Below are 25,359 nucleotides of genomic sequence, written 5' to 3'. Positions count from 1 at the left end.
CCTTTTATCTCCCCCAGAACATTTCCTCATTATTTCAGCTTGTCAGTTGCCCTCTTCTGTGTTCTCACAGATTCACCCCCACGATTCTAATAGGGAATGTCTCCCACTCCACAGAAATTAGTTGCTTCTTTATCTTCCTAACTCAACTATAGCTTTTATAAAGTTAGGAAGAACATCCTATTCATGTTCGCACTTGTCAAGCACATAACTTGACCCTAAAGAAGTTCTCAGTAATTATTTGGCTTATTCAAAAAGAAATATGAGTCATTTATTTTACTTAATATAAGCGATATCCACTGGACAATATTCTAGATTAGGCTTCTTTTTAGACCTTTGTGGTTTTTTTCTATAATCCCCACAATACAATCCCCAATCTAGCTAGAAAGAAAACATGCATCCTTTCAAACTGTAATTTGGTCAAAACAACATTATTTCATTTTTAGTTTTGTTTTGTTGTTTCCCTAAATTGATTGACTTAGCTAGTTCACCCTACTGTAACCTGTGTCTCTAATTCAACAGGAACACACATTGCATCATCTGGGGAAACTCTATGCCTGCAAGTTGGGAGCTATTTGGTGATATTCACATCCTCCTCTAGAAATTACCCAAGTGTATTTACCGACCTTCACCACTCAGATTAGGGAAATCCACTTGGTGAGGGAAGCCATGCAGTCTAATGTGTATAGATGCTAGGGCCTTTTATAGAAACTAACAATTTTAAACCTGATTGAAGTATTGGGCTTAGAAAAGTACCATTTTTTTTTAAATTTATTTTTCCAGGGCAACTGTGTTACATTTTGCTATCTTTTTGTGACTATTGTAAGACACAAAGAACCTGGCTTAGCCATCCTATTATCCACGTGAAATTGGTCCACTAACCAGGTCCTTCTCTGCTTCCAGACATGGTCTGGCTTGGACCTAGCATGCCTGGCTTGCAGCCCCCGCCACCCCTGAGCATGACACAGCCCTGGGTCTCCGAGGTGCTCTTGCTGGCCATGGCTCTGCCTTGTGTTTTACAGAGCTCATCAGCCTGAGGGCATCTTCCTCTCTATTAATCTCACTGTAGGGTCACAACACTCCGTGAAACAAAGGACCAACGGCCATTCACATTATTACCCTTAGAAACTCCTTGCGAGGGCTGGAGTCATTTTCCTTTCAGTAATGTAAATACAAGCTCCTGTTCTGCCATTAGCAAGTGGAAGGTGAAGACTATGGGAGAGGCCAAGAGTTTGGAATGAGATGAGCTTGCACCTAAGACAGGACGTTTGTCAAAGGAAGTATCTTGTTTGGACCAGATCATTATTTGAAAGATCATCGGCCTGGAGGGAACATGAGTGTGTATTTAGTCCTCACCACACTGTTTCTTAAATGTATTACATGCAGGACAATGAAAAATTCATTTTGCTGCAGGTGGAGGTTGAGAGGCAGACACAGGCACTGGACATTGATGGAGAAGTGAGGGAAGGTGAGCTATGTGAGTATTGTGACTGCAGAGGTTTGTAAGGAAAATATGACAACACAGACGTGCAGCCCTCAAGACAAACGTTTCCACCGGGTTTACCGCCTGGGGCTTTGATTTGTTTATGTTAATATTGACAAATCGTATGTGTACCATTACTTTCCAAATACCCTTAGAAATACATTCAAGTCAGCAAAGTATCTTTCTAAATACCACTTTGTTCGAAAAGGAACCTGGGGGAAGTGCCAAAACCTCAAGCTCATTATTGACAGTTGTAGAATATTCTATTGGAACATTGAGAAAAGGTGTGTGTTATGGGGCTTGTGGAGACAGCTGAAAACTGGTGAAACGTTTTTCAAAAGCACATCTCTGAATTGTTTCCAAATTGACCAAGCAGATGGGTCCTTTGTGTATTTGTCAATTTAACAAAAGCCAAATGTTTCATTTTCTCTCTTTTTAGAAATGGCACATTTATTTCTAACAAGTCTCCCAAACTACCCCCTTTTCTTGTCTCTCAGCAGGTTGTTAGGTGATGCAGGCATTTCAGGAAAGTCACAAAGTTACTTGTTCATACCTCACCAAATATCAGTATTCTTAACACACAATATAAAACTGAGGCTATCAGCATATTTAATAAACCAGATGAGCACAACATCCTCTTAATGATCACTAATTTTTCCATTATCCTTTGTGGCAATTTAAATTCACTAAAATAAGATCATGCAACCTTCTTTTTGGCTTACATCAAGGAAGATTCCATTTCTATGAAACCCCCATCTTCAAGATTACACTGTAAAGACAAATTGAACTAAAGCTTTGAAGATTTCTACACAAATGCAAAGAATTCAGATCTGGGATTCCATCTTTTATTCTAATGCATACTTGATCTGGTTGTATTCTGAATCCTCCTTACAGGAATGTGATGTGGACTGACACATAATTTGGAAACTACTAGAAGGCTCTTGAGTGGAACCAGGGATTCTTCACACTTCATAGGGCAGCTGAAAGGGGCTTGAGCACTACTTGGGCCTTCTGACGCCAGAGTTACAGAATGTTCTTTTGCCAAATCATGGATGGCCACTTGAGCACACAGATATTCAGGACCCCCTTGTCCTGTGTGCAGAGAGGCCTGGTGCTGGATACCGTTTATGTGAGTTCAGCGGATAGCTGAGGCTATGTGGATGCACATAACTCATTAGAGCATTTTACCAAGTTAATGACTGAAATCAGAGCTCTCAGGTCACTACTGGAATCAGCTCCTCTCCGTGAAGTAGTTAATTGTGGTCATGATCTGCCCTCTGCACGTCCCAGTTAACTGCACCTGCTTCCTGTTTTCATGTGGGGAGGGGCATCCTCACCTGCCTTGGAAGCACTGACGTTCGAGTTGTGCGTGGGCTCCTGATGAATCCTGGGTCAGTGAGCTTAGCTGCCTAGGCGGGGTGGTAATTAGCAGCACAGAGTTTTACAGGAGAATCTACTGCATAGTTCATGAGGAAACTGAAACTCAAAAAAGATATGTAAAGCCATATGCTCCTGTGAGTGGGTGGGCACGTGCAGTCACTCTGCCTGCAATAGCAGAGGCGGAAGAGCCACAGAGACCCCCTCTAATCCCGTGGGCTCAAGAAAAGTACATTAATTAATTAATTTTATAACATAAAAACTTCTGGTGTTCAATCGGCCTACTCAGACATTTCTCACAATATGGAAGTAGGAAGGACACAGGGAAATGCAACTTTTCAATGATGTATCCATCAGCAATTTAACGTCTTGTTTTGTCCACTTTTCCTTCTTGTGAAGTGTAATGTCGAAGTTAGAGCCACATCTCCACTTTTAGAAAGATGTGGCTGAAATGTCTGAAGGGCAGGAGAGGTGACCCTTGGTGAGAAGACGGCTCTTTGCTGGCATAAGTCACCCCCGATGGCATGGGTCCCTGGTCAGGAGGCTGTTTTACATCCTTAGCTTGTAAAAATGCGAAGCACAGGGGAATGGCGTTGCGCCACTCGGCAGGTTCTAGAGTTGCTGGAGAAGTGACTTATTGTCAGCAGTGCCCTGGAAACCAAGTCCCCTTAGAGTGAATGCACAGCCTTATTGAGGGCCACGTTGGACCTGAGCAGCTGGGTCTTGGCCCCACACAGCCAGCTTTTCCAGCAGTGCAGCAACTTGCCCATGTGTCTTTAGTTTCAGCCAAGCTGAACTAGTCATACTGTGTTTAGAGGCCACATTGCATGAAGAATATTATCTTAAATAGGAAACTCCAGGAACGACATGATCTGGTGCTCACAGCACGAGAGGAGCCTCATGCGGGGACAGACTGCGGTCCCCAGAGTCCATGAGAGGAGCCTCACGCGGGGACAGACTGCCGTCCCCAGAGTCCATGACAGGAGCCTCACGCGGGGACAGACTGCGGTCGCCAGAGTCCACGAGAGGAGCCTCATGCGGGGACAGACTGCCGTCCCCAGAGTCCACGAGAGGAGCCTCACGCGGGGACAGACTGCGGTCGCCAGAGTCCACGAGAGGAGCCTCACGCGGGGACAGACTGCCGTCCCCAGAGTCCACGAGAGGAGCCTCACGCGGGGACAGACTGCGGTCCCCAGCATCTAGACTCCTACCTCCTACTCATAAAAACTGGAGCCATTAAAATTTACTGCTAACTGTGGAGCTTTTCGGGATGTGAGAGAGCCCCATGTTTATTTCTTGAATTTCAATGAACGAAAACCCTCCTATATTTGTCTTTGGTTTTATCTGACTCATATAAACTGGCAAATTACCTACCTGAGTTTGAACAAAGCTGAATAATTTTTCAAATTTTACAGGGGAATTTACTTAAGTTTGAATGACAGCATTTTATTTTCAAAATTTGTTTTAAAATAAATTGAGCTGTAATAAGAGTTGGAGGACAACACAGAGCTGCCGAACCTCCCTCACCCACCTGCTGAGTGTTAACTCTGTGCACAGCCACCGCATAGCAACAAGAACCAGGGCGTGGATGCGGATCCAGTGCTGCTGACTGCATCTCAGAGCTCACCCCGGTATCCCCAGCTTTTCCATCTGCCTCATTTCCTGTGCCAGGATCCGGTCCTGGCACTGTGCAGCCTATGGCTGTTGGGGGTCTTCAAGTCCCTGAGTCTCCTCGCATCCAAACTTACAAATTTAAAAATACAAAAAACAGCACACACACACACACACACACACAAACACACACAAGCCAGGCACCAAAAGACAAACAGCTCATGATCTCCGTCCTATATGGAATCTAAAAAAGTCGAACTCATGGAAGCAGAGAGTGGATGGTGGACACCTAGGGTTACGGGGCAGGTGCGGTGGGGGCAGGTGCTGTGGGGGGCAGGTGTGGTGGGGGCTGGTGCCATGGGGGGGGACAGGTGCTGTGGGGGGCAGAAAGATGCTGGTCAAAGGTGAGGGTTTCAGTTGCAGGATAAAAATGTTCTGGGATCTAATGTATAGCTTGATGACTGCATTGTTTATTTGAAAATCTCTAGGAGAATAGATATTAAATGTTCCTATCACACAGACAAAAGGATGAATATGTGAGGTGCTGTATATGTTAATTAACTTGATTTAATCACCCCACAATGTTTACATGTATCAAAGCATCACGTGAACATAAATATGTGTAATTTGTATTTGTTAATTACAGCTTGATGAAGCCGGGGGCGAGGAAAACGAAGACTAAAAAGTGAATGGCAAGTAAAAAAGGCAACATCAGGCTGTGGCTTGAAGAACACAAGGCAGCCAGGCCCTGGCCACATGTCAGATGAGTCAAGGGTGAGCCCACCCTGGATCCCTTTTCTGTTACAGTCACAGGCAAGGGCCTATTACAGGTGGTCCTCGGCCTCAGTTAGGGAGAGCCTCTTGTCTGTGGACAGAACACAGGATGCCTGCAGGGAGAAAGGTGGCCTTTCTATGGAGACATCAAGCAAAATGTGTGATTTGCTGTTTCTCATGCATTGATCAAGGCATTCAGTAATCAGATTTCCCCAGGGTATCAAATAGTTCATTGGCACTTGCCAAAAAATGGAAGCGTGCTTGTCGTCTTCTTGGTCGGCCCAGGACTGGACCGCAGGGCTGGTGCCACTCCTTCACTGAGATCTGCTTGTAGCAGGGCCCTGCATTCCCCCATCCTGCCACATATGAGTTGGCTTCTTACTGTACCATGCATTCCTTGCAGATTTCTGTCTTATTTGGAGCTCCTTAATTTTTCTCATAATGGGAGAAGACGTGTATTCTTTTCTTTCCTTCTCATGGCTAAAACTCTCCTCTTTCTCACTGAGTCTCCCCTGCAGTCTCTCCGCTCTCCATTGCTGGGTGGCCACATCTTCCCAGTGCGCCTTCCTGACAGAGGCCGGGGGCTTCAGCCAGATCTTTAGTTGCCTCTCTTTCATTCTTTCATTCTTTCATTATGTGATACCTCAGGTTTTCCACGTCCCCCCGCAGAAATCTTCCTTCCTAAGTCCCCTGTCCTCTTTCTCAAACACGTGTGTGCCGTCCAGTGGGCCTCCTCGAAACCCGCCATTCTCAGACTTTTCTCCACTCACCTCTCAACATTTCCAGTGTAACAGCTTCCACTGTACTTGATGCATTATTTATATTGTTTAATTAGTATTAAAATAAGCACATCACATAATCCAGCTAAAATATGTATTTTCAAATGATAGATACATTTCTCATGTTTGTGTGGGGTCAAATGGTAACAGCAACTTAGAGGAGAGGCTACAAAATGCCCTGGAGAGGTGATGTGCTGGCTCGGCCTCCCCCAGCCGTGCGTGCAAACTCCCTCTCCCCATGTCTCCATCGTCACTCCGCATTTTCAAGCATCCTTCTGTGATGAAAAGAGCATCCAGTCAGTATTTACTTTACATTTTAATGCTCTCTTCTCCAAACTCTTCCTTGAGTATTTGCCCCACACTGTCTTGTTTGACCACCCACCTTTCCGGCCGTGTGAATTTCCTATGAACGCCTTAACGAAGGGCCACATGCTTAGTGGCTTTACTCCATCAGCTCCGGAGGTCATGGATCCAAATGAGACTTTTGGCAGCAAGGCCCAGGGACAGGGCTGGTTCTGCCTGGAGGCCCCAGAGGCCCTGCTCCTGGCCTCCTCCAGTTTCTGGAGGCTCATGGCCACGGCCCTCCAATCTCAGTTTCCATCATCACTTCCTCCTTTCTTCCCTCAGACTTTCCCACCTTTGTCTTGTGAGGAACTGTGTGCTAACACAAGACCAGTGTATAATCCAGGCTAATCTCCCCTCCTCAAAATCTTAACTGAATCCCATCTGCAAAGCCCCTTTTGCCATGCAGGTTGCAGTCACAGGCTGGGGGACTGCGTCCCCCTAGACACTGGTGCTCTGAGCTACTCTTGAGGTCTTTTCCATCCACATTCTCCCAAGAAGAATCCCATTCACTCACAGTCCACTACTGTATCCCCCCTCAGGACTCCCAAATGTGTCTCTTTAAGCTGGACTTCACCCAACAGCTGAAAGTACATTTCCAAATGCCCAAGAGCTCACTGCCCGCCTGTGCCATGGGCACCTCCAACACAATTCCAAGCCTAAGCCTGCTGCCATTTTGCTTTTCACAGCCAGTCTCCTTTCTTCTCTGGCCTTCCTAGGGCCAGTACATGAGATTTTCACTTGCTTAGGCATCAAACCGAGGACGGCTGAATCCTCAGAGGCTCTGTGCTTTTCTTCTGTTCCCAACAATAACTCATCATTGAGCCATGTAATCCTCTTTAATGAGCCACCAAGTCTGGTCCTTCCTCTCTATCCAAACCCCACCCTCCTAGTGACCATTCTCAGGGTGCATGGAGGGATTATATCACTGTTGTCTGATCTCCTCCCAGCTCTTCAGAGCTTGTCTAACTCATTTGTTATCTTCACCCATTTGATGGGTACATGATGATGATTGAGGGGAGAATGTTGTCTTTTAAAGGCAAATCATCACATTCTTGGGCTTCAGAACATCTTCTAACAAACTAATGTTCTGAAGTCTTTGCATTATGTTTTAGCATTTAGTTTCAAATTACCAAGAGGAAGCATAAGTCACATTTGGAGAGGGGGAAAGAGAAGGAGAAAGATGAAGATGATTTTCACAAACTAGAAACCCACAGGACTTCCGGGGGCATGAAGAGGCTCCAAGTCTCAGGAGCGGGTCATTGAAGACGTGTTATTTTATCATTTTCATGATGAGATACAGCCTGAAAGCAGATTACCCATGAAGACATGTCATCTCCCAGCGTTCAGAATGCAATTGTGGTGACCTTCCTACCGGGCATCTCTGTCTTTGTGGGGACTCTCTTGATGGGTGCATGACGAGGATTGAGGGGAGAATGTCTGCGTGCTGGCGAACACACGCTGGACTGCGCTCATTTTTCACCTCGACAAATTGGAAAAAACTGTACTTTATTCACCTCTTAGTGATAAGAAAACTGAGGGCTCAGGGACAGAAAGCATCAGGCTCGGAATTGTAGAGCGAGTCATTGCTGGGCCCGGGAGCTGCACCCAACCCAATCCTCAGAAGATTAACAGCCCCTTTTTCACAGGGTATTTCACTGAGAAAGTAAGAGGGAGGAAAATGCAAGTGTCACAAGGGTGGATTTAGTTGGTTTATTCTTTCTCCCTGTATAATTTTTCCCCTCTTCTTCCTAACTCATTCGGCCAGAGGCTGGACCGCATGTGGACCCCGATGACATGGCACTTTGTTTCTGACCAGTCAGGACACACAAGAGGCCTGGCGCAAACACAACAAAGCCCGCAGACATTCTGTTCCCATGAAGAACGGACGCCACTCCACTTTCCAGCATCTTGACGGGGTATCAGAGCGCGGAGTCGGTTTATAAGGCGGGTAACCAAGTCCCTGGAAGGCAATTGAGGCGCACATTTCGGAAGAGTTACAGCTGTGGAAAGTACCCAACAGTGCAGTTGGCTGAGAAGAGGAAAAAAGGTCAGGTTGTAAAGCTTTTTATTTTTCCATTTTCTAAGAGAAATTCATCATTGGAACTTGTAAAGTGGTCCAAGAGAGGCTGTAATTTAGGCCATTATAGCAGGTATGGGTGGCGTCGCTCAGAAAGCTGACTGACTGAGTGATGAGTGCTGTTTGCAATGCCCTCCGCTGGAACGCGTGAGTCCTGTAGGGTGGATTCCTAGATCACCGTCTACTGAGACACATTCCTGTCAGCACGGACTCACTGGTGCTATCCTGCTTAACAAAATTAGTGGCTCAAAAATAGCCACAGAAAGCCTAAGAGAAGAAAACAAAGATTTGAAAATAGAAATGATGAATTTTGAATCTTCTGTTTTGTCTTAACAACTGTAATGCTAAAATCATTTTATGGACATAAGAATGCTTTAAGAAATTCAATAGTCATTTAGGAGTTTTATTTATCACTTTTATAAAGACAATTTCTAATAGTATTCACTTTTTGCCACATAGATACGTTAGGGGAAACAGATTTTTTCATTCCCAATAATTATTCCCAGGACTGTTATACTATTTGACATCACCAAAAATTTAAATAGGTTATTACTGAGATATTTTGGCAACTGGAGCTGCCAAACATAGAAACTCTGTTTTTGAATAATCGGGGACTGGGAGGCCTGCTCAGCACTGCAGCTTCTGTGCACCTCCTGACATGGACGGCGACTCTGGCCTCCCAGACCCCAGGCCTGTGGGGGTCGCTCACTGTGGTACAGGCTGCGTGGAGTCAGTGGTGGGAGCCCCTCAGCAGGGAGACAAGGACGCAGCAGTTCTCATGGCCTTGTCAGTGCTTGATTGCATACTCTGTTTCCTTTCATTAATTTTAGAATGAGAGCGCTCGCTGTCCTGTCTGTCACGCTAGTTATGGCCTGCACAGAAGCCTTCTTCCCTTTCATCTCGAGAGGGAAAGAACTCCTTTGGGGTAAGTAGCAAATGCATTGTGGTCTTCTGGCCTTATAAACTTATTTTTCACACTTACTAAAATAGAGGGCATAACGGTAGCTCCTGAGAGTCAGTTTAGGCCCCTGTAGTGTAGGCTTTGTTATGCTTAAGAAAAAAAAATTGTAATTCTTGATTTTAGAAGGATTGAAATACGTACATTTCTTTCTTTAAAAAAGAGCTGGTTTTCCTTGGATGACACAATAGAAAATTTTCACTTTTACCTATTCATATATTTGAAAAAAAAATTTCTTTGGCAGTGTTTTTCTTCCTTTGCTATAGAATTATTTTTTGTTAAATAACTTCTGTGATGTATTTTCTGGAATCAGTGTGCTACTATGTGAAAACAAGAAAGCTACTGAGATGCAGTGGTTAAAATAGTCACAGATCAAACTCTTTGCTTTTCTTTTGATAAAATAAATAAAGTCCCAAACCCTGAGAACAAGTTTCACTGGAACAAACACTGCAGGGGTGTTTGCCTGGACATTTCACCCCATGGACACCGCTGGCCACAGGAGCAGGTGACACCTCGCTGGTCAGATCCCTGGGCCCCTGGACACAGTCCTGAGGCCCCTGGGGCAGGTGACAGCTCACTGGGCAGGTCTCTGGGCCTCTGGACATAGTCCCAGGGCCCCTGGAGCAGGTGACACCTCACTGGGCAGGTCCCTGGGCTCCTGGACACAGTCCCGAGGCCCCTGGAGCAGATGACACCTCGCTGGGCAGGTCCCTGGGCCCCTGGACACAGTCCCGAGGCCCCTGGAGCAGGTGACACCTCGCTGGGCATGGTCTTGGGGCCGTGGCACAGCACTAGGACCTCTGTCCTTGCCAGCCTTTCCCAGGACTGGAGGCCTTGTCTGTAGTTCAGGGTCACAGGCTCTGGAGTCCTCACTGCTCCCAGCCACACCCAGCCCAGCCTCCTGCTGGGGGCCACATTTAACCCAATTTTTCTGCATCTCAGGACTTCACCACCATATTAGGAGCTGTAGTGAAGTCCATAACAGACTTGTAGGCTCCTTAAAAAACTCCCTCCCTCCACAGCCTCCAGGACATGCTGGTCACTGCCCACTCTGAGATCAGGGAAGCCATGGGGCCACTCCCTGCCAGCTTCCATCCATGCCCCAAGGATGGGCTACTCACCCCTAATTCCTGTCCCTCACCTGCAAATGGAGAACACTGGAAAATTACTCATCACAGTCATTACTCATGAGCAAGAATGAGATACTCCATTTAAAGTGGTGAATGCAGTACCCCAGCAATCACCAAAAAATATAAAATTGAAATGGAGTCACAATATAAGGAACCTCAGGAAAAAGTGATTTTGCATCTTCCCAGAAGAAATCAATCACTCTATCACCTGGAACATGCTAGATGTTCAGCCAATGGTTTGTAAATTAATTACTTTGTTATTTTATTTCATATTTAGTAAGGACCTGGTTGTATAAAACCATAGTAAAACACGTTAGAAGTCAAGAGCTAGTTATGAGCAAGTTATTATACATGAGAGCTATTCAACAAAATATTTAAAACTTTGCAACATGTTTTTTAATTTTAAAAATGACATTTAAAAAGCCATCAGGAATGCAGTATCCACAGCTTTTGCTAAAACAGTGTTTAAAAATTATTTTTCCATCTCTGAGCGATTTGCCCTTTTCCTCTTGCTTAAACTTTTGGTCGACACGTCACGAGTGCAGAGGACGGCAGCTGACAGCTGCCCCGTGCGCTGGGCACATCCCCCTGCCTGCTCCATTATTTCAAAGCTGACTTATTATTTGCTTGACATGTGAATGAGTTACTGAAAAAGACATTATGTGTCTCACAGTATTTCTACTTTACATCCTTTAATAGTGGTTTTGCAGCTTTAAATCTGTTTGGAAAATGATGATGCCCAATGACTGTGTGTGGGTTTGTGTCACCTGTGCTCACAGACATGTGAAGCAAAAACCTTGGCCTGCTCCCCAGCGCCTGTGCAGGACAAGCCAAAGAGCAGGCAGCGGCAGGGCCAAGAGGATCCAGGCTCCCCCTGGACCACACATGGTCACCATAAGCAGATGGTGCTCCGGGGCGTCCTGCTTGGTGGGTGGTTCACCGATTATGTGTCAGGCACCCATTTTACAGATCAAAACGTAGAGGTCTATAAGTCTCAGAAGCAGCAAGGCTGTGGCCACTCAGTCTCACGTCCCAGGTCTTTACAGAAAACCAACACACATCCTCATACTTTGGAAGCTCGATGATAAGTACTCAGTGAAAAGTATCAGGCCAGTGCCGTGACTCACATCTGTAATCCCAACACTTTGGGAGGCTGAGGCGGAAAGATCACTTGAGGCTAGGAGTTCAAGACCAGCCTGACCAACATGGCAAAACCCCATCTCTACTAAAAATACAAAAAAAAAATTAGCTGGGCGTGGTGGTGCCCACCTGTCATCCCAGCTACTCCGGAGGCACGAGAATCAGTTGAACCCAGGAGGTGGAGGTTGCAGAGTTGAGATCACACCACTGCACTCCAGTCTAGGTGACAGAGTGAAAATCTACCTCAAAAAAAAAAAAAGGGAGAGAGAGAAAAGAAAAGCATCAGTCCTGGATAGAGTTTAGGTTGTATTGACTTGTCTGCAAACTGTAGGAAGGTGAGAATAAGAAGGGAAAGATCTCGGCCAGTGCTCAGACTGGGTGGGTGCAGGAGAGACTCTTGTTCCAGAGCAGGGTCCCCTAGGGTCAAAGCACAAAGAGAAATACACTTCAGCACCTGAAAATTCTCTAATGAGAGTCTTTGAAAATGTAAACAATCTATGCATGACCATTGTTGTCTAAGAGAAGTTTGTTATCAATCCCTCCTCTAAAGCCCTGAACAGAGTGTTCTTCACCGCAGCCCTGTGTATTCATCACCACACAGGCTGAGAGGCATTCAAGCATTTGCGCAAAATCAAGATTTATGTGCAATTATCTTTATGGCAAATGTTCCACCAAGTTATAGCTGTTAAAAGAAAATAAGATGCAAATGAACAACAGGAAGCAGAGGCGCTGCCTGCAGCCTGGGAAAATTTGGGAAGCTAGCCTAATGAGTGAATTTGTTTTAAAAGGAAAGTTGGCAAACCTTATTCCAGTTCATTAAATTTCAACAAACAGCAATGATTAAAGTGAGAATCAACACACAACTCTAAACAGGAATCAAGCGCTTAGAATTAGGAGCAAAGCTCTGGCCTTGGGGGCTTATGGTTTTGGAGAAGAAAGATTTTGGCTTTCATTTATATATTTTACATAAACAGCCTTTGGAACAAGGCAACTTCCTTCTTCTTTCTGAAATATGGTATGTTCTTGCCTAATGTGTCCCTGAATCCCACCTCTTTTATGAGCAATATGAATATGCATAAAGGAGAATTTGGGGGAACCGTGCCACGCGCCTCTCAGAGCAGGAGCAACCTTGAGAAGGCGCAGCAGAGAGCAGCGGGCAGCTTCTCCAGAGAGAGTAATTAAGTCCCATGACTCCCTAGAATTCAGTGTTCAGTTCTGAAAAAAATAAAGTTCAGGTTCAAACTCCCTAAGTCTATGGTCCTTGCATCAGACGCCTCTTCCCTGGGACTGCTGGGAACTGAGGAAGGAAGGGCAGCTGCTGAGCTAAGGATAGCAAGGGGCTCAGAGTGGCCACCCCAGCTCCCTGGTGGCAGGAGAGCTAATGTGAGCTGATGGAAACTGAGAAGCAGCAGATAATGGAAAAGCCATCTGCCCTCCTTCTATTTGCCTAAAAGTAGTACATAAATCCACAAAAGTGACCCTTTCCCTCTCCAGCAGAAAGGACAGAAATTCATCACCGGGGACCCCAGGCCCTCAACAGCCTGGAACCAGCCCCAGAGGCATTTGTGTGGCAAACCTGCAGCCCTGGCCTCCCTTCCTGTAGTTGCCCCAGAGAGGCCTCCTCACAACGTGTTTCCCGGGAGCTCAAAGTCCTTTGCTTTGGTCTTGCAGCTTCTTGGAAAATGATTGTTCTTTTGCTGAGGGGCTGTGCAGCAGAGCTCTAACGATCTGTTTGAGTTTCCATCTCAGGGCGCTCAGGGGGCTCCTTCGTGGAAGCAGGAGGCCAGGCTAATAACCCCTGTGAGTTTTCCTCCTGTGACTCTGCCTTTTGTCAGTCTAATTTACAATGCCCCAGAAACTTAATCTAAGATGCAGGTAGAGAAAAGGTTTCTTCCTCCCCTACAGATGGATGTCAGTCATCTCTATTCAGCCAAGAAGTATTTAACCTAAACAATGAAAACACCACCAGTTCCAGTAGAGACTGGAGACTACCTGATGAGAATTATGTGTCTCTGGGAGGAAGTTTTCAATACAAAAATGGATTTATTTTATGAAACTTAAAAGACAATAATAATCTGCAAGCCTATAAAAATGTTTTAATTCTGTAAAACATTTTATAGTAAGAAAAGAAACTAGAGACTAAGCAACATGTGATCAAACTTAAATAACAATATATTAATATTGGTCAATAACAAGGAATGATCTCTCCAGTAACTGCCATTTTCAAGCATAATACAGAAAGATAAGCATGTTTCTTTATATTTAATCAGTTGGTTCTTAAATAATTGTCAAGTGCCTGCTGAAAACCAGCCTTTGGTCTTGGTCGTGAACAGCGCAGAACTTTGCAGAGCCCTGAAGAGACTCTCAGTGATAGGATGTGTATACACAGGTGGTGTGAGTGACAGAGCCAATTTTATTTCTGGTACCTAAAGATCAGCAGGATCAAAATTTCATAAAGGAAGACCTGGGAGCTGGAGATTGACAATTTCATGGGATGAAGGATAAATTGTGCATTACGTCCACAGCTCTGCAACATGGAGATCGGTCTTGGGCAGGTTGTGGACGTCCTGGATTCTGAGGAAGACCTGCACGCAATTCAGTGGGCGTCAGGAGCCTTCAGATGTTTTCGTCAAAGGCACAGGCACAAGCAGGCCTTGGTTTAGAAAGGTCACTTGGGTGACAGCAGGAGGGACAGAAGGATGGTGGGGAGATCAGTGCAGGAGCCAGTCGAGAGCTCCTTCTACTAAAGCAGTAGAAAGTGAGACTGGCAAGGGCCAGGCAGGAGCGGAACATTCTCCCAGAGACATTATGGGGAAATCCACACCACATCGTGAGTGAAAGGCAAGGAAAGCCATGGCTGGGCTTCTTGCTTGGGGACTTGAGCTGGCAGGGTGGTTATTTCAGGCTGTTAACACCCCCCAACAGGGAACAGAGGTGGATGGCGTGACTCAGGAGAGAAGTTCAAGTTGAAAACGAGCATTTGGGAGAGGACCAAAGGAGGGTGAGAGGAGAGGGCAAAGATCAGAGGAGCCAGAAATGCACCCGAGGTGACACTCACGGGAGGGGGACCATGGAGAGAAGAGAGCCGCGGTGATCAAAGCTGAGAGACAGAGAGCGGCCAGAGATTGAAAGCAAAAGGCACGACGGCCGGGAGCACTGAGCGCTTGCCAGGCCCTGGACCAAAAGCCGTGCAAACCTCTCTCTAAAACCATCCTAAGACGTAACTCTGCATGCTTACCAGGCCCTCGGCCCAGAGCTGTGAAAACTTCTTTCTAAAACCATCCTAAGACGTAACTCTGCATGCTTACCAGGCCCTCGGCCCAGAGCTGTGAAAACTTCTTTCTAAAACCATCCTAAGACGTAACTCTGCGCACTTGCCAGGCCCTCGGCCCAGAGCTGTGCAAACTTCTCTCTTCAGAGCACACTTGCGAGGCCCTCGGCCAAGAGCTGTGCAAACTTCTCTCTAAAACCATCCTAAGATGTAACTCTGCAGCTAGGAGAGAAAACTGCGCCAGGTGAAGTGAGCTGCCGCGTCACTTGGAGATTGATTTGTCTCACTCCAGAGCCCATGGCCGTCACCCCTCTGCCCCTTAAGAATGCCGGCAACATCCCAAAAGCACCAGAGTCCTGGGGGGGTTGGGGGGTTACTGCATTTGGCAAATAAGCTGCCATGGCTGACCTCAGAATACTAAATGCTAGTTGAGTTGCCCGGGCAGTTGCAGTGGGTTTAGAAGGAAGTAAGAGGAAAATAAAGGCAAATTCCAAGTGTCTCATATCTCAAGCTTTTGTGGGAACAGGAGGTTCCCTGGCTCTTGAGAGCTGAAAGAAATCTCCATAAAGCCCGGAATGCTGGTCCTTGAGGTCCATACCTGCCACCGGTCCTGCGATGCCCAGGCCGCCCCTCCCCTCTCGGCTCCTACTCACTCTTGGTGGCATCATCCCACATTGCACTGTCCCAAGCACGCACACACTGGCGTAAAGCCGGGTCCCCTGTTCAGATTCCACACCCAGAGCCCGCAGCTCTGACGGCTGTGCTGGGGGTCGCCGGCCAGCTGTGAGCCCATGCTGGGTGTCCCTCCCTCCCTCTTGCCCTTGCCTCAGGGAGCCCCACACCGGGGAGCTCTGTTCATTGCTCTCTGCCCAACCCTGAGGGGTCACCCTCTACCCCAAGTGCTTAACCACTGGTTACTCATCCCAGAACCCAAAAGAGATCCAGCACAGAGGTTTTCTTAACTTTGCTGTATTGCATTGTAAGAAACCCAGTGGCCAACGGAACAGACGGAGCAGGGCAGGGTAAGCAGGAAGAAGTGATGCTGGGGAATTTGTTTGCTCCTTGGGTGGGGACGAGCATGGAAGGCGCGTGGGGCTGAAGCCTTGAAGACCCTGCAGGCGCCTCTCCCGCACCGACCTCGCGCAGGCGCCACACTGGGCCATGGGGAGAGCGAGAGCCTGGTGTCCCCTTCAGGGACTTCTATTTGCTTTTAGGAGCCAATTCATTCCTTTGGTGAAGTATTGATGCTACACAGGTGAATTTAGTAACAGGACTGATGTGTGAACACGGCTGGAAACACTGGCCATCTTCCTGTTACCCCATCCGGAGCTTCATGTTGTTACCCAGAAATGGGATCTTAACCTCTTTAATATTCCAGGTGCTAAAACAAATAACATAGGAATGTTTTCATTGGAAACTGCTGGTATAGTGGAATTATTTTATCTTTTATTAAGTACACAAGATAGGCAAATCTTATTATCAACTTTACCAACTACCTCAGGTAACCAGTGATAAATGTTCAGAACAAAAGTTATTCAGAATCATTTGAAGTGGTTTGGGCAAGTGAGGAATTAAAGTGAGTAGCTCTCTCATCCCATCCACCAGGCAGCTCTGTGCAGTGGGGGTGGACGCCCCTCTGTGGCGGGGAAGTGAAGGCCTGTGGAGGGGAAGCGACCCCGGGACCTGGCTTCCCGCCTGTCCCAGAAGCCACGTGGGCATCACCACAGCTAGATGGGCTTGAAGGACAAAGCAACACTGTCAGTGAATCGCCGAACTGTCATTGCGCTTTGACTGTGTGATACTCTGTTCCGTAGGAAAGCCTGAGGAGTCTCGTGTCGCCAGCATCTTGGAGGAAAGCAAGCGCCTGGTAGACACCGCCATGTACGCCACGATGCAGAGGTGAGCCCTGCGGAGGGGCCGCCGCCCCGAGCGCCACCTACCGGCGCATCCGCCCTGACATCTGCACACGTGTGGCCTTTCACAATCGCAGATGAAAACCTGAAGCTTGCCATTGTTAATTTACTTCCCCAGTGTCATGTGCAAGCAGCAGACAGAACTGGTATTTAATCTCCAATTCTTTCTTTAGCAAGACACAAAGGAAGAGCACCGTGATCCAATCAGCAATTACATATATCCTGGTTAAAAGACAGTAGAGGCTGACGTCCTGATAGCAAAACCAGCCTCTCTCCTCAAGGATTAGGACAGATTAAGGAGGAAAAGAGAGACCTAGATCCCAGATCTGTGGTGTTGTGATGTAACTGTAACATTACCTGTGCCATAGAATAAAGAATTAAATGGGGCTCTCCTCCATTTTTGAAATAATTAGCATTTGTAATGATGTAACAGACACCACTATTAAGAATATTGTGATCTCATATTACCTATCTAGTAAAAGAAAAGTAAAACAAAAAGCAAAAAACCTGTAAAGCAGTTTGTCCTCCCAAGCTTATTATTTTGTAGGAAGTTGACTAATAAGTATATAAGTTCTCAAGATACAAAATATCAAAATATAGCAGTTAATTTATTCCAAATTTCTATTATTCCAGCCAGAAAAATACCTTATTGTTCATATTGGCTGCAAACAAATTATTATTTATTTTCTAAAAATTGAATCAAAGGGAAAAGAAAGAGAAATACTATTTCTGATAAACTCACGCACACTTTAGTATGTCTAAAATGGGCAGGAATTCCTGGGGAAGACATGACAGTGGGGGTGGATACCAAGTGCATAGTAAGAAGTATGTGCTGCTCTCTTAGTAACAATTTGTGAACCCAAGTATCTAAGACAGATCTCAGTCAGTTTAGAACATTTATTTTAACAAGGATAAGGATGCGCCCATGACGCAGTGTCAGGAGGTCCTGAGGACACGTGCCCAAGATGGCTGGGGCACAGCTTGCTTTTACACATCTTAGACATAAGACATCAATCAATACATGTCAGATTTACATGGGAGGAGCTTCCAGGTCATAAGTAGATGTAACAGTTTTCTGATTGGCAATCGGCTGAAAGAATTATTATCAGTAGGACGGAATGTCTGAGTTATGTTAAGGCGTTATGGACACCAAGGTTTTATGAGCTTCACAGAGAAGAGATCGTGAATGTTTCTTATCAGACTTAAGGTCTGTGTTGATGTTGATGCTGGAGGGGTAGAAGGAGGCGTGTCTGACCCACCACCTTCCATCATGACCTGACCCCACTTTTCAGGCTAACTTTGGAATGCTCTTGGCCGAGAGGCGAGGTCCACTCAGGTGGTTAGGCGAGGACATTAAAATTTTATTTTTGGTTCACAAATTGCATGTTAACAGAACCCTTTTGAAATCAGTGCCTTGATCCTAAGGATGCATTACAGTGAGGGAAGCCCGGGAGAGGAGTCAGCTGGGGAGACTATTGGAAAGATTTGCCTTTTGATAGCTCTCAAAAAATACACTATACACCTATTCCAACTATGTTTCTTTCCTTAAGAAATACTGTTTCTACTGTGGAACAGTCATTGTTCTAGATGCCAGGATACAGAGATGAGTTTGATCATTTCATATTCTCAGAAGTCCGTGCTCCTTCTGTAAAGACAGACGCCTGAAGAGGGCACTTCATTTAGGGATGAATTTATTACAGATCATCAGGAAATATGATGATTGGTTGGTTAGAGAACTGCCTGACTTTGCGTAAAAGTTTTAATAATAATAAAATACTTTTATCTTTCAAAACACATCTAGTTATATTAGAGCCGAAAAGCAAAAAAAAAAAAACTTTTCTAAATAATAATATCCGAAGCTAGAGTGTGCCTAACTCATTTCTTCCACTCACTTATGGATGGCAGTGTGGCCCCAGGCTTTTGGAAAGTGATAGGAAAGCACAGAGCCTGCCCACGGAAGTGTTTACAAAAAGGGAGCATCTGAGACCACCCTACCCCCCTCATTCATCACTTCACTTACCTGGGTAGCATGGGGCCAGGGACAAAGGACTTTGCTCCCAAGGCAGATGGAGCCAGAGTTTTAGTGTTTGCGCTCATTCCCTGAGACCAGCTCCCATAGAGCAATGGGAAGGAGACAGGGCAGGCCGCACACAGGAGGGGCTGCGTCTGGGGAGGGGGGCCGTGTGCCTGGGGACCCAGATCTTTATGATGTGCGGTCAGCACGCCGGCCCAGGCTCTGGGGAAGAGCATCCCTGTTTGACTGGAGAGTGCAGTGTGTTCTGGAGGAAGATACGAACTCCAGGGAGGCAGGGGAGGGTTCCGGGGCCTGCGGCCCAGGCTGCACCAGCAACCGGGTTCACCTGCAGCAGCTAGAGCCTGTGAGGGAAGCAGGCAGGGGCAGGATCTGCCCATCCATTGTGTCTGGGCCACCTGGCCAGGTGTGGCTGGTAGTCAGTGGCCCCATGAGTGTGTGTGTGTGGGGGGGGGGGTGAGTGTGCCCTTGACCTGGCAGGCACCCCTCGGACAGGGCAGTGTGCTTTTCTCCCACCATGGCAAAGAGCGGGCACTGCAGATCCACCCCCTCCACCTGCCGTAAGAGCGGGAGCAACTATCTCCCTTTCTCTCCTTCGTAATTTTATAATTTCGGCATGGACAGAAGAAGCATCTGCATGAGGAGGCTGTGGGTCCGGGAGACCAGAGGCCAAGGAACCAAATGCTCCCATCAGTCTCAGTTGCTCACCCCATGGTCTGTCCAGGCTCACACTCCTTCAGCAGTAAATTCATTCCTTTTTAGCATTCAGGGACCGTTTCCAATATTCACAATTCGCTGTGAGTTCCAGGGTGTATTCAGCCTGGAATATCTGCACCTAGATTGGTGACACCATTTGAGTCTGTTTACTGTTCACAGTGAAACACTCTGGGCATTACTGGGATGGCAGACAGAACAGCTAAAGGCGTGTTATTATTTAATCAAATGAAGCTATTGGATGATGTCCCCAAACCGAGAGCAATCCGGAGAATTCATGGGAACACACATTTGATGCATTGCTCTGTGTAGGCTCTTCACATTAAGAATGTGAAACCAGCTAGAGTCAAAATTTCCCTAATTTGAGTTTGATTTTCAGATACTTTGCTGCAATTAAGAGCCTGCAAGTGTCACCTATTAATACCTTGCTTACGTTCTGAAGCTGAGGTCTTAAAGTAACATGCAGCCCTGGCCTGGGCTGCAAACTGTGTCTGCGTTCGGAATGACCCATGGCTGGGGCCCCCCGGAAATATCAACAGATGAACAGAGCAGACTGTGGCTTGTAGGGTGGTTGAAGCACCTTTCCAGGCTCTCCTGAACTGAGCTCTCTGCAGGCTGGGCTCTGCAGAACATGGACACGATGGGAAAGTGACCAGCCAGCAAGGGAGAGCCCTCTGAGCTGCACGGCAGCTGCAGGGACAGGAAGGGCTGGCATGGGCAGCATGGCCTGGGGACCTATCCGGGGGATCCACTGGGTGATACCCTCCAGGTCATGATCAAGAGCTGACCTTGTTTCCCAGACCCCTGCTTTCCTGACGTACCCCTTTTGGGCCCAGATTGTGTTGTCCCATGGGTGCCAGGCAAAAGAAGGGATGAAACAGGTGAGCCCTCGAGTGGGTGCAGGTGTTGTTCTAGGAGGCAAAGAAAGTGGATTTCATCAAAAGGAGCACCCTTGGCCTTCAGACCTCCAGAGAATTCTCGTCCTTCCTGTTAGCCAAATGTCTTGCTCAGATAGATTTTAGATAAATGTCTCCAAGGAAAGCACGCGTTTTGGGGAGGGTTGCTATCCTGTCTACCACGGCGAGTCCTGGGGAACCTGCACAGGTGCTTATGCTCTGGCTCTGCTGCTGCTGTGACTGACAATGTTACTTGTGTCCAGGCCAGGAGTCTTCTGTCTTTGGCTGGCATCCATGAACTGTGGCTGGCTAATGTGTTAGTTATAAGTGGCTACAATCTCAGTGTCCTCAAAGTTCATGACTATATAGTACCTTTTACAAACATGTCAGCAGATCTAAAACACATATATTTTATATTTTAAGTTAAATATCATATGCATTTGTATGTACATGAAGTTATTTCTAACATATTTGGTGCATGTGTATAATTTTTGTATCTTACCATCATCTCTATCATTCCTTGGATGTCTACGTGGTGCAAGCTACTTAATTTTCAATGAATTAATTTCCTCATCTGTAAAATTGGCATAATTATTGTATTTATCTCACAAGCCAATATGGTTTGGATGTGCGTCCCCTCCAAATCTCATGTTGAAATGGGATTCCCAATGTTGGAGGTGGAGCCCCGTGGAAGGAATTGGATCATGGGGGCGGATCCCTCGTGAATGATTTGTCCCATCCCTTTTGTTTTTGCTCAGTTACTTCACATGAGATCTGGTTATTTAAAAGTCTGTGGCACCTCCCCCACTCTACTCTCTTGCCCCGGGACCTGTCCACTCCCCATTCAACTTCTGCCATGGTTGTCAGCTTCCGGAGGCCCTCACCAGAAGCCAGGCAGGTGCAGGAGCCATGCTTATATAGCCAGAAGAACCGTGAGCCAATTAAACTTCTTTTCTTTTCTGGGTAAATTACCAAGTCTCAGGTATTTCTTCATAGCTATGTAAAAATGGCCTAACACAGAAAATTGGTGCAGAGGAGTGGAGTGTTTCTATAAAGATACCTGAAATTGTGGCAGTGGCTTTGGAACTGTGTAATGGCATGGGGTTGGAAGAGTTTGGAGGGCTCAGAAGAAGACAGAAAACAAGGGAAAGTTTAGAACTTCCTAGAGACTTGCCAAATGACTGGACCAAAATGCTGGTAGAAATAAGGACAGTGAAGGCCAGGCTGACACGGTCTCAGATGGAAATGAGGAACTTACTGGGAACTGGAGGTAGAGGTCACCTGTGTTATGCCTTAGCAAAGAGCTTGGCTGCACTGTGTCCAAGTCGTGGGGATCTGTGGAAGTTTGAACTTATGAGTGATGACTTGGAGTATCTGGCAGAAGAAATTTCTATGCAGCAAAGCCTTCGAAGTGTGGTCTAGCTGCTTCTAACAACCAACCATCAGAAATGAGAGCAAAGAAATGATTTGTATTTGGAACTTATACTTAAAAGGGAAGCAGAGCATAAACACTTGGAAAATTTGCAGCCTACCCACCTGATAGAAAACAATATCCTGTTTTCAGGGCAAGAATTAAAGGGGGTTGCTGGAGTAACCATTTGCTAGATAAATTAGCATGACTACAAGGGAGCCGAATGTTGCTATCCAAGGCAACAGGAAAAGGGCCTCAAAGAAAGCATGTTTTAAGTCCTCAGGACAGCACTTACTGTAACAAGGCCAGAGGTCTAGGAGGAAAGAATGGCTTCAGAGTCTAGACCTTGGGCCTCTTTGTCCTGTGCAGCCCAGGGACACTAATCCCTATACCCCAGCTACTCTGGCTCTGGGCCTGGCTCAGAGGGGCCCAGGTACTACTCAAGCCACAGCTTGAACAGTACAAGCCATAAGTGACTATAACTTTCACATGGTGTTCAGCCTTCAGGCTCACAGATGCAGGAGTTAAGGTGGCTTCCCCTAGATTTCAGAGAATGCATGAAAAAGCCTAGTGCCCAGGCAGAAGCCTACTTCAGGGGCAAAGCCCTCTCAGAATACTCTACTAGGGCCATGCTGAGGGGAAACGCGAGGTTGAAGCCCCCACACAGAGTGCCCACTGAGACACGGCTTAATGGAGCTGTGGGAAGGGGGCCATCGCCCTACAGACCCCAGAATGGTAGATCCACCAGCAGCTTACACCCTGCACCTGAAAAAGCCTCAAGTGCTCAACTCCAACCCATGAGAGCAGCCAGGGGGGCTGTGTTCAAGGAAGCCACAGGGGCAGAGCTGCCCAAGGCCTTGGGAGCCCATTCCTCACACCAGGGTACAGGACGCAGAGTCAAAGGAGATTGTTTCCGAGCTTTAAGATTTAACAAATTGCCTGCTGAGTATAGACTGGTGTGGGGCCTATCAACCCTTTCTGTTTGCTGATTTCTCCCTTTTAGAATGGAAAAATATACCCAATGTTGGTGCCCCCATTGTATCTTGGAAACATATAACTGCTTTTTTATCTCAGAGGCTCATAGGTAGAAGGACTCATCTCCAGATGAGACTTTGGACTTGGGACTTTTGAGTTAATGCCAGAATAAATTAAGACTTTGGGGGACTGTTGCAAAGGCACAATTGTATTTTGGAATGTGAGCAAGACATGGGATTTCGGGGAACTGATAGAATGGTAAAGTGTAGATGCTTTTCCCCTCAAATCTCATGTTAAAATGTGATTCCGGATGTTGGAGGTGAGGCCTGGTGAGAGGCGAGTGGATCGTGAGGGCAAATCCCTGATGAATGGTTTAGCCCCATCCTCTTGGTGATGAGTCAGTTCTTGCCCAGGAAGTCCATGTGAGACCTGGTTGTTTTACATTGTGTGGCACCTGCCCGCTTGACCTCTTGCTCCTTCTCTCACCATGTGAGACACCTGTTCCTGCTGCACCGTCCACCATGACTGTGGCTTCCTGAGGCCTCCCCAGAAGCCAAGCAGATCCTGGGTCCATGTTTGCACAGCCTGCAGGGCCTTGAGCCAATTGAATCCCTTTTCCTTGTAAATTACCCAGTCTCAAGCATTTCTTTACAGCAATGCAAAAATTGGTTAACAAGTAAGCTTTTTAAAAATTTATTTTTGGCCGGGCGCGGTGGCTCACGCTTGTAATCCCAGCACTTTGGGAGGCCGAGGCGGGTGGATCACGAGGTCAGGAGATCGAGACCACAGTGAAACCCCGTCTCTACTAAAAATACAAAAAAAATTAGCCGGGCGTGGTGGCGGGCGCCTGTAGTCCCAGCTACTTGGAGAGGCTGAGGCAGGAGAATGGCGTGAACCCGGGAGGCGGAGCTTGCAGTGAGCCGAGATCGGGCCACTGCACTCCAGCCTGGGTGATAGAGCAAGACTCCGTCTCAAAAAAAAAAAAAAAAAAATTTATTTTTGTAGTATATATTTCTGATGTGCAAAATGGTGTTTTGATATACAAATACATAATGAAATGATCACTACTGTTAAACAAAATTAATATACCCATCACCTTCCATAGTGATTGGTGTGTACGTGTGGTGAGAGCACTTAAAATCTCTCTTAGCACATTAGTTTTTAGTGTTCAATATTATTAACTATGGAAGGAATACAAGTGCTTAGCACAGCACCTAAAACTTTATTTTCATTCAGTAAGCACTATGTATTTTGTTATTATTAATAAACAAAAATATAAACAATCCATTTAATTATGGCAGAACAACTAGGTCACTTTTCCCAAAGCCACAGTGGGTGATTCTGAGCCCTGAGCCTCATGTCTAACTTGCAGAGGGAAGGAGGTTCTCCTGCCAGCTACGTAGTTCTGTCTGGCCTCTGACACTCGCACACCTGCCAACACCTCCCCCACTCTACTCTCTTGTTCCTGCTCTTGCTCCGGGACCTGTCCACTCACACACCTGCCGTGGTCACTTGGGCAGTGCTGGCCTCCTGTCAGCTGGAGAGGCCCCGCCCTGCAGGCGACTCAGACAGGGCAGCTATCTGGAGCCCCCAGAGCACAGTCCGCTGTGGTCACTCTGCTTCTTCTTTGAGGCCTGGCCCTGCCAGCTTTGCTGTCAAAGGTGATTGACTCAACGCTCAGACAAGAAGGATGGTGGACTTGATGTAGTCCTCCCTTGGGTCCTGGGGACTCAGTAATTCCATTCTGCAGGTGGTTGGACAATGCTCTGATCCACCCAGGTGTTGGCAGCAATGTTGCAAAGGTCACCTCTGTGCTTTCTCTCTAGGTTCCCCAGGTCCTCAAATGCTAGTAGGCAGGCCCACTGTGAAACTTTGGATTGGTTCCCTGTAGCTGCTGCTGCTGAGACTCTAAAAAGGCCAGGTGCCTGTGTGGGAGACCAGGAGTAAGGGGAGGCCTGCAGGTGAGGGGAGGCCCTAGGTGAGGGGAGGCCCCAGGTAAGGAGAGGCCCCAGGTGAGGAGAGGCCTGCAGGTGAGGAGAGGCCCCAGGTGAGGGGAGGCCCCAGGTGAGGAGAGGCCTGCAGGTGAGGGGAGGCCTGTAGGTGAGGGGAAGCCCCAAGTGAGGAGAGGCCCGCATGTGAGGTGAGGCCTGCACGTGAGGGGAGGCCTGCAGATGGGGAGAGGCATTCAGATGAGGGAGGCTTCACATATTTCTTCTTCTGTGAGGGTGTGTTTAGCTCTCACTGTGAACAGCTTTGCTGCCCCGTTCTGGGGCTGCATTGAGCCGACGCTCTGCACTGGAGTGGGAAGGGAAGAAGTTGGAGCTGGGACACAAGCAGCCTTGGCAGGCATTGGCTCTGAGATCAGGGCAGGGCCGTGCACTCCCCAATATCCTGTCTCAGTAGCTGGGACATAAACAAATCATGTCTCAGTTTGGATATGATGGCCTGTCAGCAATTGTTATGAGAATCCAATTCA

At 46.9% G+C, this 25,359-nt stretch overlaps 1 protein-coding gene across 5 annotated transcripts in view; it reads left to right on the top strand.

Annotated features, from left to right (window-relative positions):
- The first annotated feature begins 8,330 nt into the window (after positions 1-8,330).
- The window catches only part of TPO (thyroid peroxidase), a 127,494-nt gene continuing 110,465 nt past the window's right edge, over positions 8,331-25,359 (top strand). For 3 of the 5 annotated variants that reach the window (XM_063622864.1, XM_055253451.2, XM_055253447.2), the window contains exons 1-2: positions 9,274-9,368; positions 16,757-16,841. In XM_063622864.1, the coding sequence (XP_063478934.1) occupies positions 9,275-9,368; positions 16,757-16,841 (179 nt within the window). In that variant the 5' untranslated portion in view covers position 9,274. Of the gene's footprint in view, positions 8,419-9,273; positions 9,369-16,756; positions 16,842-25,359 lie in introns of those variants that run through there. The other 2 variants (XM_055253450.2, XM_055253448.2) reach the window with 2 other exon arrangements.

Source organism: Symphalangus syndactylus, chromosome 18, assembly GCF_028878055.3.
Source record: "Symphalangus syndactylus isolate Jambi chromosome 18, NHGRI_mSymSyn1-v2.1_pri, whole genome shotgun sequence".
Taxonomy (NCBI): domain Eukaryota; kingdom Metazoa; phylum Chordata; class Mammalia; order Primates; family Hylobatidae; genus Symphalangus; species Symphalangus syndactylus.
This window is presented reverse-complemented; position numbering and strand designations above follow the sequence as displayed.